Source organism: Coloeus monedula (assembly GCF_965178545.1).
Source record: "Coloeus monedula genome assembly, chromosome: 8".
In the NCBI taxonomy this organism is placed as follows: domain Eukaryota; kingdom Metazoa; phylum Chordata; class Aves; order Passeriformes; family Corvidae; genus Coloeus; species Coloeus monedula.
In genome coordinates, this window is record NC_138788.1 from 23,256,016 (window position 1) to 23,267,739 (window position 11,724).

Consider the following 11,724-nt stretch of genomic DNA (forward strand, 5'->3'; position numbering starts at 1 on the left):
AAAGACAATGTACAAGGAAAATGCAGAACTTGCTTGTCAAATTCAAAACCAACAGAATTGGGAGGCACTAAGTGAAACAAATATGAGATCATCTCAAACAGATGTAAGTTTCATTGTTGCTGCTTTAGGCAGTGTATGTATGCCTGTTTTTAAACAAGTCACTGAATTTCTGGAACCTGTGCCACAAAGCTGTGAACGTAGACACTACCAGTGGGTTTGGACAAAATCACTTAGTCCATAACTCAACAATTAAGGAAACTAACAACCCTAACATGATGATTTCAGATGCAAAATAACAGAACAGACTTCAGCAAGCTGCCATTTCACCTCCCTCAGAAAGGTGCTCTAAGTAAGGGAACAGTGAAGAGAAGAGTTTCTGCAAACTATCATGACAAAGTTGATTGATTAAATGCCTTACCATTTTACTAGTTATTCCTTTTATTTATAAAAGTTTTATGAGGGTACAAAGCACAAGCACAGGAATTCTGGAAGAAACAAAGGTCAGGTACAACTGAGCAGGAACATCTAAAGCCAAAGAGGTTTACTTACAGTCCTACTTCACAGAATAGTCTGAGTTGGAAGGGACCCAGAAGGATCATCAAGTGCAGCTCTTAAGTGAGTGGCCCACACAGGGACTGAACCCATGATGCTGGCATTATAAGCACCCTGCTCCAAACAACTTACATGCAAATAAAAGTCTATGCTCATAAAAAAACCAGAATGACACAGTTGCCTTGAAAAGTTTCATATCACAGACCATTTGCAGAAGATAAAAAATGAGTTATACACAATTAATTTAAGGAGCACCTTGTTTTGATCTTGGAGTTGGATTCCACTCAGGTACATTTTTCACTATGGCTTCGACAGCCTGGCCAGCTGCAATACGAGTATCCCAATTTGTACTTCTTAAGTACACTAACACCTTTAAGGAGAGATTAATAGATAAGTAAGTATTTCCTTAAAATGTACTTCCAAAAAAGTCCATTAGCTGTTATGCTCTACTAAAACAGTTACTTTAATCTATGGATTAATACAACATTCAAAACAAAACAAAAAAAAACCCCAAAGGACAAGAAAAACCAAGGAATGCCAGCAGCCTTCTCTATACTGTTCACTGCTTAGCAAAATGCTTTCCAGAGCCAGACCTTAAGACTTTACAAGATATATTTAGCCCAATCAGTTAAACTGAAGCTTGGTTTCCTCCAGGTACTGAACAAGGCTTGAGATGTATTTTTATTTTTTTGCTTGGTCGGTTGGCTTGTTGCTGGCTTTTTTTCTAAGTGTTCAAATTTGATTAACAGACCTTAAAACCCCAAAGTCATTTAACCCAAGAAGAGATACGACATGGGTCACTTGAAGCAATATACGTTCTTCTAAACTAATTTATCACTGTGTCACACATTTGGAAAAACTATTTCTCTGAAAGTAGTTTGATATTCATGATTCCTTGGCCACTCTGTTGATCGCATCAATTGTCATGAGAGCACCTGTTCAATAAGAACAGAACTGAGGTCACTGAGCCATCTCCACCTGTCAGATACAGACTATTTTTGGTGGTTTTACTAGACTTGGCCAGATTGAAGTTTCAAACTAATGGAAAACTCTTTCCACTTTCCAACCCTTTTAAAGACATGCAGCCTCTGATATTTTTACTGCTTTATCACACAAATAATAATCTTTAAAGGCAAGAGCAGAAATCTTTATAAGGCAGTAGAGCTTCTCTTTATATAAGATCTGAACTTACAGCAAATGCTGAATATCAGTACTCAATGCAAAGTGAAACCTCAGTTATGTAACCATTTCAGAAGCTGACAGAACAGCACCTTTAACAGAAACAGCCTCTTATTTTCTTCAGTCTCCTACGATGAACACAAGACTGCTATGCTTCTTCTTCTTCCCACAGAAGCACATCCCTTTAAACTAGTTTTATTCTAACCATTAAAGTACTAGGGAAAATCAAATATGCTTACTTTAGATAATAGATTATTCAGTTCATGAGGATGCAGTTTCACTACTTCCCCGAGTTGCTGTGCAGCTGCTTTTCTTGTTACTGGTGTTGTACCGGTGTCCAGTAAAATGAAGAGACGATCAAGCCTAAATGTGATTGACAAAAACCGAAAAGTTATACTATTCATAGTTCAGTTGCCCATTTCTATTAATATTCCCCCACATTTTTCAGTTTATGTAACTCAAACAGAAGAGATGTCTGCCTGAAGACTGTCAGTTGGCAGGGTGAATAATGTACTACTTTTCTAATAGTAAGCATAGTTGTTCTAAAAGCACATTTAGTTTGGTAACAAAAAAAAGAGTAATTGTAAGAAATGTTAGTTAAAAAAATCTAGTTACATAAAAAAAAAATTGTTCTTGTCTTTGTTCTGTGATAGATTATTTTCAATCTTGAAGCATAAATATGTTGTAAGTGATCATCAAATCCTATTTGACAGAAAAAGCAGAAGGTTCAGCTGCTCCTATTGTGCATTATCACTTCTATTGACAACATAGCCTGTTATCTGTAACACCTAACTCTGCTTCTCCAGGATGACAAATTTTTACTTTTCACATCTTTTCCCCCTAATTACCTGTTGTATTTAGAGCTTGGAAATCATCTGATACTTCTGCCCTTCCCACAAAACACAGGGATTTAACCAGCAGATCTGTTTCCACAGTAACGCTGTATTTAGTGAAAGACTCCAATCATCTATTTGTAGAACAGTTCACTTATTTCTTGTTTAGAGTTACTGAATGAGAAATAAAGTCTGTCTTTACATATGTTTTTACATGGTAACTATCTAGATACTCAAGTCTATGACTGAAGTGTTCATTATTCCCTCCACTATCAGTGGGTTGATTAGAGCTCTCTAAAGAGTGCCAAGTTTATCCATTAGTTATTGGACAGTATGAGGTTATTACTGAGTATGAACCTAGAACCTGTCCACACAGTGCAATCAAAACTGCCCCTTCCAGCCTTATCATAAAAATACTCCTCCAAAAACTGCAACAAAACAAAATTAGACCTTACATAGCAGTGAAGCTCACCTAGACCAGCCTGGCAAAATAAAGATATAGGTACCCTGAACAGCCTATCTTCACAAATACACATTGTTGATTTGAGCACACACAGGAAAGGACAAATGCCTTGCCCCTGTTAGTCTGTTGCTACTAATTACATTTCACACAAATTGCCTTTAACTTTAGCTCCAATAATTTAAAAAGAAAAGAGAAAACCACCAAAACCTCTTTCCAGCATCACTGGATTTTGTATTTTCTTTGGCATGCTTAAATTGCACTTAATCCCGAGTATACCTTACAACATGTCACAACACAATAGAAACTGCAGTGCAGGGCCAAGGCAATCCCAAAACCCAAGCACTCTCATAACTGGAGGCATTAGATTTAAAAAATTCTAGCTCAAAGTATTTAAAATTTTAATTTTTTAGACACAATTCTGGTATTTGCCATCTTAGAAATAATTCTCTTCCTACTAAAATAGGCGAGCTTATTTCAATTTCTGTGGAGTTTCAACTGCTATGATTTACTAGTCAGTAAGTTGTTTTAAAGTCACAAAAATTAAACCCCAGATGCATCTAATCCAGCAGTTTTGCGTGATTAGACAGTTAAGGAGAAAAAAGCTTTACAGATCCAACTCTTCCAAATCACTGATAGTGGACTAGTCATGAGAAACATACTAGGTACCTCATTAGTTGCCAGTATTTTTTCTTTAGTGCTTTTGACAGTAATAACCCAACCTGATTTGCAGCAGTCAGTATTATTCAACACAAAGCATGGTAGCTTCCAGAAGAACCACTGTTTGCTCCAGCTTTCTTGTTCTCACTCCTTTCATTCTTCATCTCTGTGAAACTTCAGTGTTCCATACTCAAGTTTGCCATCTAGTACCACACATTCCTTTAACTATGAAATTACCTTTTTTCATCCCAAAGTCAAGCACAATATGCAACTTTGACCACTTCCTCAGCTAGAACTCTTCATGTGTCAAAACAGGAGGAAACCACTAAGTCAGCCACCCCTCAAAAACTCAACTTGAATTCCAGACTTAGTTACAACACTACATCTTCACTCCTAAAACCCACAACTTTTTGAAGCTGTGTTAGCTACAAAATACAGTTTGTTTTGTTTGGGCTTTTTTTTAACCTACAGTATGATTGGTTTGTAATTTATTAAATTGTAATATGCTTAACTTACACAGAAATGCAAACCAAACAACAAAAAAACCCCTTTCAGTTGTCTGACATCACTACAGGAAGGTTTCAGCTTTCAACTCCAGCAAAATACATGGAAACAGGATTAGCAAATACAGCCAACAACATCTGACTAACAGTAGTCCTGGTCACATTAATCATTCTCTTTTCCTCCTGCAGGAGGATGTAAAATTCCCAAACTGGTAGTATTTTGGAGCTACTAAGATTTTCAAATTAAGTGTTGGTGTTGCTGCAGCAGAATATGGCAGAGCCTGAATTCTGCATGAGTTGGAAGGGTAGCACTGAAAAAGCTGTCTACGACCATTAGTGCTAGCTGGTTTTTTGTAAACTAAAGCTTTCAGTCTGAGTTCCACTGATAATAAAAAAAAACCACTAAAAATTCTAAACAAATTAGTTTTGAGTACCTGCAGTTTGAAAAGAAGTTTCCTAAGTTCTGACAAGGTTTTCATTCTCAGAGCAAACTAACAGTCTCTAAACAAGTTATTAAAGCCAAAGAGAACTAAGTTTTCTAGTGGCATGTTGTTCTCTGCTCCTCATGCCAGACGGTGCTGTAAGCAGGGCACCACGTGCCTCACATCATTCCTAGAAGTGTGAAGCAATGTGGTAGGGAGATGCTCTACAATGCAGATAAAATTTTAAATTATTTTATGAAATACTTCAACTCTGTCCAAAAAATTGTTGTAAGCCTACAGAAGACACAAGCAATCAAGAGAAACATAAGGAATATTCCAGGGAAGAAAAAGATTAAAAACAAAAACAGGTTTATAAATTATTATGAAAAATAATTTTAAGTTATTATGAAAATTTAAATACCAATGCACACTAAAAAATAACTATATCCCTAAAGTTACTTTTTCTGCACTTAACTGCTGTAATCAGAACTTAAAAATACAAAGTTCTTCACTTTTAACTCATAAACAATGAGTTTAGATCCTTCTGTTGTCTTCCAATCCCATGTCAACTACATCTCATCAACAGGACAGCAACCATATACAACCCTGATGTGAACTCATGCCATACGAGCTCAGTACAAAGCACTACCTTGTTCAAAGAGTAAATAATTTCTTCCTCTCACTTTATAAATTCAAGATTTTTCTAGTCCCTGCTGAAGTGTATCAGCAAGACACGACTGGGAGCAACAACTCAAAGTTCTTATGATCAGCATTCCACTCAAATTAACGATTTTTTCTTCTAAGAAACACCTTTTACACTGATACAGAGTCCATCAGAAATGCTTCTGACACAGACATCAATGCAGGTGCTTAAGAACAGGCATCCAGTAGCATTTGAGATGCTTCACCTACAGAAGAGCCACCACAACTAAGTGGTGGCACTCTCCAGGTACCACAGTGATTCCATCCTCTGGTCACCAGTTTTGCACACTCAGCATTAAACCATGACCCTCACCCAGGCACAGGGGGCAAATGCTGCAACAAATGACCTGTTCTGTTCTTCATGCTGATCTGCAGTTCTTTGCTGCTGCCCCCAAACAGAGGGCTGATCTCCATTTGATTAGGGACAGTTGTCATACTATTCAAAGTGAACCATATGGCACTCCTGTGGAAACTGAATGATGAGGATTTGAAAGCCCTTCAGCTCCAGAGGCATTAGAAAGCTAGTAGCTGGTTAATTAATGTCAAGATACAGGTGCTAGCAACAGTATTTTTAAAATGTTTGCAAAAGAAGAACGCATGTGCAGCTGAACTGTATAAAGATCCCCACCGTCCCAGTGTAAGTGTTCTGACTGGACTGGGTCTCCACAAGACTTCAGATGATGAAACTTCCAAGTTGTTGCTTTTAATGAGTGGAGGCTTAAAAGGGACAGTGAACTGATCACTGCTGCCTGTGAAATGATCTGGTTGGACTTTACATCTTTGTGCACCAGCACGTTTAACTGTCTAGAGAGCAATCTCTAATAGTAAAGGCCATCTAGTATGAACACCTTGTAACTACCTTAGCATATCCTCCAACCCATTAAATTTGTGTGACTGTACAAAAAATCCTTACTGGCACAGTCCCTGGAACAGTAATGTCAAGCTCTGCCTAGAGCTCTTTGAAAAGCTGCTAGCTAGCATCCATCAGAAGGCAAGAGAATACTCTTAGGAGTTGATATTTTCAACATCCAGAAACTTCCTGCCAGGCACTATTTCTTAGTACAGAAATAGCCCAAACACCTTGAAAACATCCCTAAATTAAATTTTAGACTTGACATGGGTGAAATTCAACCTAAATTCTAACAGAGTCTGAGCTTTTCTTGTTGACCAGACAGTCCTCTGCTGTCGCTTCATCATTTGGTCAAATCCCAGCTTGGTCAGCTGTAAACACTTGCTCACTTGAATGGTTAAGTTATCAAATAAGCAACTTCCAAATATACCATCAGCCAGTAGGAGGAAAAAGCCACTCAACAGAATTCAGAACAAAACCCAGAAGTGTGATGATAGACAAAGAATGGATTGTGATTTTACTTCTAGGTGTGTAAATAGTTACGAAGGTGGGACTGTGGACAGTGAAGAAATCTTGTTTCCTACACAGCAGCCTGAAGGAGCATCCAGAATGAAACAACAGCTCCACGACCACACTGGGTCACAGTATTCTATACTGCATATGGAAGCCAACCAAATGCTAAAATTAGTACAATTAATTCCATATGGATTGTATATTTCATGTATTATCTACAACTTTATGCTGTACAAGTTTTACTTGTAAACTATTATGTATGTAGCTACAACTATCAGTGCACCCCGAAGTGAGATCAATTACATTACAAAACCTGTCAGAAAAAGTCAGAAGTTGAAACAGCTGCCATGACAGACTAATACAAGATGTGTATCAGTAAGTTACAAAGAGAACACCTCAGTGACAATTCAAATTCCATCTGCTGGAGCAGGATGGCATTCTTATCTGACTTTCAACTTTCACTTCAGTCCATTAAAGAAGTGTGTCTGAGAAACGGAGTGCTCTATCTCATTTGGGCAACAGTGCACACGCTACTTCTGCTTCCCCTCTTCCCATAACTGTATCAGCCCCCCCACAAAGAGCAACACAGAAGGCAGTCCAATGTTCTGGTCCTCAAGGTAATCTCCACCAACAAGAGAGGAGTTACACTATTCTACCCCCCTTTTAAGTCTGAACTCCCATAAGCACACTGGTTATAGAACATCTATTCTAATGCTTTGGACATAGGCCTTTAAGTTTTAGTGAACACATACTTGCTCAGGTTAACTCCTGCTTTTCATGCAAGAGCAGCCATGAAGTAACAGCTTCTAAAGAAGCTAAAAGCTGAATTCTTTCACAGCAGAAGTCTGTGATAACCCCAAAAAACATTTCTAAAAGGTATACAGTGCACAGAAGAGATTTTTGATGCAGTATTCATTTTGAAATGTTACGTAAGTAATGATGCCAGCCAGTGCAGCCACTTGTTCTTGTGAAGTCACAGCCCTACTCTTCAAAAGCTGAAAGCAATAGATGAGGCCTGCTTAGTTCACAGGAGCTTTAGTCTCCCAGCCTTTCAACATTATTTATTTTAAAATAAAAGCTAGGTTCCTAATCTACATATTACCAGTCATACACAAATTCAAGTAAACAAAACCACTGAAAACTCTAGAAAACAGTATTAATCTTACACAGATCAAATCAAGAATGCGTTGCAAGAGCAGCAAGTTACGCTCTCCTGTATTTCTGTAAGGAACTGTCTTGAACATACCCTGAAGAGGTTGTCTTTAAGGTATATCAGGGAGAGCTTAAAAGGATATACCAACTAAAATCAAACTGTTTAGTCTCAATGCACCTTACCAGCTTCCTTATTTTGTTATATTTTAAAAGGGCATCGGTTCTCCTTCATACTGCAAAGGCACTCAAAACCAGGAGAAAGCCATTAACACCTTGGTGTTAGAATAATACATGACATGCCTTTGAACACATTAAAGAAACTGGAAAAAAGTTTTATTAGATACTGAAGTACTATCATCATTTTACTACCTACTGAAACTCTACCAGCCTGAGTAATCTATGAGCTGTCATTCTCTTTGAAGTATTACTTCAGAAGGAAAAGTATCTCAAAAGATCACTTGTGAGCCACTGCGGTTGTTCACTTGGATCATGAACTTTGTAGGAATGAAGCTGAAGCAAAACTTTTCACTTCTTTTTTTTCCTTCTCACTTCCACTATCAAGACCATGGGGATTTTTTTATTAGCTATGGAAACATTATACTACTTCATCTATACTTCTAAGACTGGTGACAGAAACTAAAGCCTACTAAGTGAGTTTGCACATTCACAGAAGGAATATCAACCTTCCCACCCACCTCTCCCTACTTCTGGAGGATGGGATTCATTAGTCTCCTCAGCATAAAACTACCAAAGAGATGAACACATACAATGTAAATATTCTGCAACATCTCCTGGTATGAGGTATCTACTGTTTTGCTTTATGCCTATTTTCTAGAGCATCAACACAGAAATGTTATATAGGAGGAGGCCTTCAATCCATGTAACAGCAGGATCTGGTCAAATAAGCACGTACACATAAAATGCAGAATTAAATATCAGACTTTTTAAAGTGCACAACTAGTTACACAATTACTTTTAAGATGACCTTACTAATACCAAAGCTGCAAATTCTCAACCTAATCTGGAGGCATTTCAAAGCATTCCCTATGTTTGTTTGGATCTCCCTGAACAGACTAGGGTTTTGAGAAAGGTTTTCAACTGGCCGAAGACCAGAAACTAAACTTTCCTGTGAAAACCACCACCTGATAATTTACTGTTTTGAGAATGTAAAACTACTCCAACCCTTACTTCCAAAAAAAGTTATTTTTAAAATAATGGTTCCAATATAGAACTATGCCTAATGAAGTTATTGTTAACATTAATGCTTGGTATGCACTCCACAAGGACTGCGGGCTTTGGAGAAAGATTAATTTGAGTCAGCTTCTTCCTCACTCTCCAAACTTGTATAGAAAAGAGGCATTCAACAATAAAATATTATGTTAGTCATCAAAAAAAAAAAAGTAACTGTAACTACATAGAGGAAAAGCAGAATTAGTACAGAAGCTGGAGCAACTAAACTTTCACAAAAAGATAGTTATGTGGTTACATACACAAGTACACAAACAATTATTTGTAATATGTCTGAAAGGAAAAGACCTTTGAAATTCAATGTTCTAAAGTAAAAGGTGAAGACAAGGTATCTTTATTTACAAAAGCAGCACTGACACTGTATCAGTGTTCCTATGGTCCGGCAGCAGAAAGGTCCATTTGTCAGGAGTTGCTGTGTAACTTCAAAGGGACATAGATAGGCTTTGCTCTATTAAAAACAAGCACAAAGCCAAATTTACACACTATCACTTCTTATGATTATAGAAACATTTGTGTTCACCAGGAATAGTCAAGATGTTACAGCACTCCAAAATGCGAAGCTGGAACAATTCTGTATCAACTAACCAGTATTACAGCACTTTTACTGAAGTTCTATACCTTGTGTTCAATCGTGTAACATCTGGATATTAAAACTATAATCTGAAGCAATATGTAACACTATCATTAACACACCAACTTCTTTAGCGCTTCACACTGAATCTTAGAATGAGCCATATCTAGTTTTCCTTTCTGTTCCCAAAAGGTATTAACTAAATCTTTGTACTGCTGCTTTCCACTAAAGCAACTTTGGTAACTGAAATGGAAACCAGCCTTTACAGCAGACACAGCCTCAGCATGCAGCAGAAAAGCTCTATCTTGATATTCCTGTTAGCCCCCATATCACATGTACATTACCAAAGTTGGTTAAGCAGACTGACCAGACCTAATGTAATTAGACGACTCCTCTCTTTTACATGATTACTTATTTTAATGTACACAGTAATCTTGTTACAGCAATCCTTACTACTTTCATATTCTTCTGGACAGATTTGTAGGATGAGAAAAAACCACTACAAACATACAGCAAATTGAAAACAAGAGTAGAATAAAACAAAAGGATACCTTGTAGAAACTACAAACCTTAAAATCAAACACCTGCTACTAGAAATCTTAAAAGGTGCATTGCTGCCATGAATTTTGATGAAGAGTGGATTGCCATTATAAGTGCGCACACCTCAACTTTGCTACACAGAATTGTAAACTTATTCACACACAGCTTCTGAAACAAAATATACATTAGTGATAGCACTTTGGAAGTAGAGATACTACCAACACGTGACTTGGAGCTAATCTATCACAAGCTTAATTTGGATTTATGGTTTCCTTTCAACTATCCTGTTAGGAAGCTTAACGCACCCATTTCACATACACACACACAAAAAAAAAAAAAAAAAAGGCAGGAATTTGTGCTCAGCATTTTTTATAAACCAGCTCTGTTAAGACACACCTCTGTATCTTTGAATGCTTTAAACGCTGGCACACCCCAGAGCACATATGTGCAAGCAGATACTGCCCAACATTTTGAGGCAGAGCCAGAATACGCTGATCACTTTTCTCCATGAAAGCCTGTTTTATTTTGGTTACTTTACAACTAAGGGCTCTGAAAGGCAAAACCGGTTTCTCGCCAGTTTTTGCGACTCAGTATCATAATTTCCTATTCTCTAGAAGTTTAGCCACCACTGGCCAACAAAACGAAGGTGTCGAATTCGGGAGGAAGCCCGAGACGCCCCAGGCAGACCCCTGCGGCCCGAGGAAGGGAGGGGGCACGGGAGTTACCCCAGGCCAGGAAGCAAACCTAGGCGCTGGAGCACGCAGCCACCCCCAGACCCCAGCGGGGCGGCCCCGGCGAGGCCTTTGCAGGCTCCCGAAGCAAAAGGAGATGGAAAGCGGCACCCCTCCTCCCCCCCCCCCCCAGGCCACACCGAGAGCCGGGAGCGCCGGGTCGCCGCTGCCGGTCCTCCTTCCCCCATTCCTCCCAGCTCCCACCGACCTGGAGACGGCCATGGCCGCCCGGAGCCGGGCCTGGCTGACGGCGGGCGGCGGGACGGGGCGGCCGGGGCGCTGCCCGGGCGGAGGGCACTGGGCCTCGCTCGGGCCTGGGGCGCCGCACCCAGCCTCGGCCCCGCCGGCGATCCGCGGGCAGCGGCTGAGCGCGGCAGAGGCCGGCGGCGGTCGGAGTGTCGCTCCCCCAGGCGAGGCGGCGGCGGCGTGGGCGGGAGCGGCAAAGGACCCTCGGAGCGCGGGTTAAAGCCTCGATTCCCCCATCGCCGGGGCGAAGCCCAATGCCTCGTTTTATATGAGCAGCCATCTTGTATTTATTCCCTTCCTCCATGAGAGCAGCTTCCTGATTGGCAAGAGCGCCCGGCCGCAGCCAATGGCGGGAGCGCTTCTAAGAGCAAGGAGGGCGGGAGCGCGCAGCGCCCGCACTGAGCAGGATCGGCCGTGGAGCCCGCCGGGCCGGCTGGGGGGGCGCCGGCCTCCGCCGGGGCGTTCTATCTGCACGGCGATGGGGGGGGGGGCGAACTCAAAGGAGAGCACCCCAGTCCCGCACCCCGAGGGGAGAAGAGGGGCACCAGAACGCGGAGTAAAG

The 11,724-nt window shown here is 40.2% G+C and overlaps 1 protein-coding gene across 1 annotated transcript in view; it reads right to left on the bottom strand.

Annotated features, from left to right (window-relative positions):
- BTAF1 (B-TFIID TATA-box binding protein associated factor 1) overlaps positions 1 to 11,426 on the bottom strand; it is a 44,121-nt gene extending 32,695 nt beyond the window's left edge. The window contains exons 1-3 of the mRNA XM_082286652.1: positions 11,125 to 11,426; positions 1,971 to 2,094; positions 808 to 922 (exon numbers count right to left, since the gene is read on the bottom strand). Coding sequence (XP_082142778.1) covers positions 808 to 922; positions 1,971 to 2,094; positions 11,125 to 11,138 — 253 coding nt within the window. The 5' untranslated portion in view covers positions 11,139 to 11,426. The remainder of the gene's footprint in view (positions 1 to 807; positions 923 to 1,970; positions 2,095 to 11,124) is intronic.
- Positions 11,427 to 11,724: the final 298 nt, after the last annotated feature.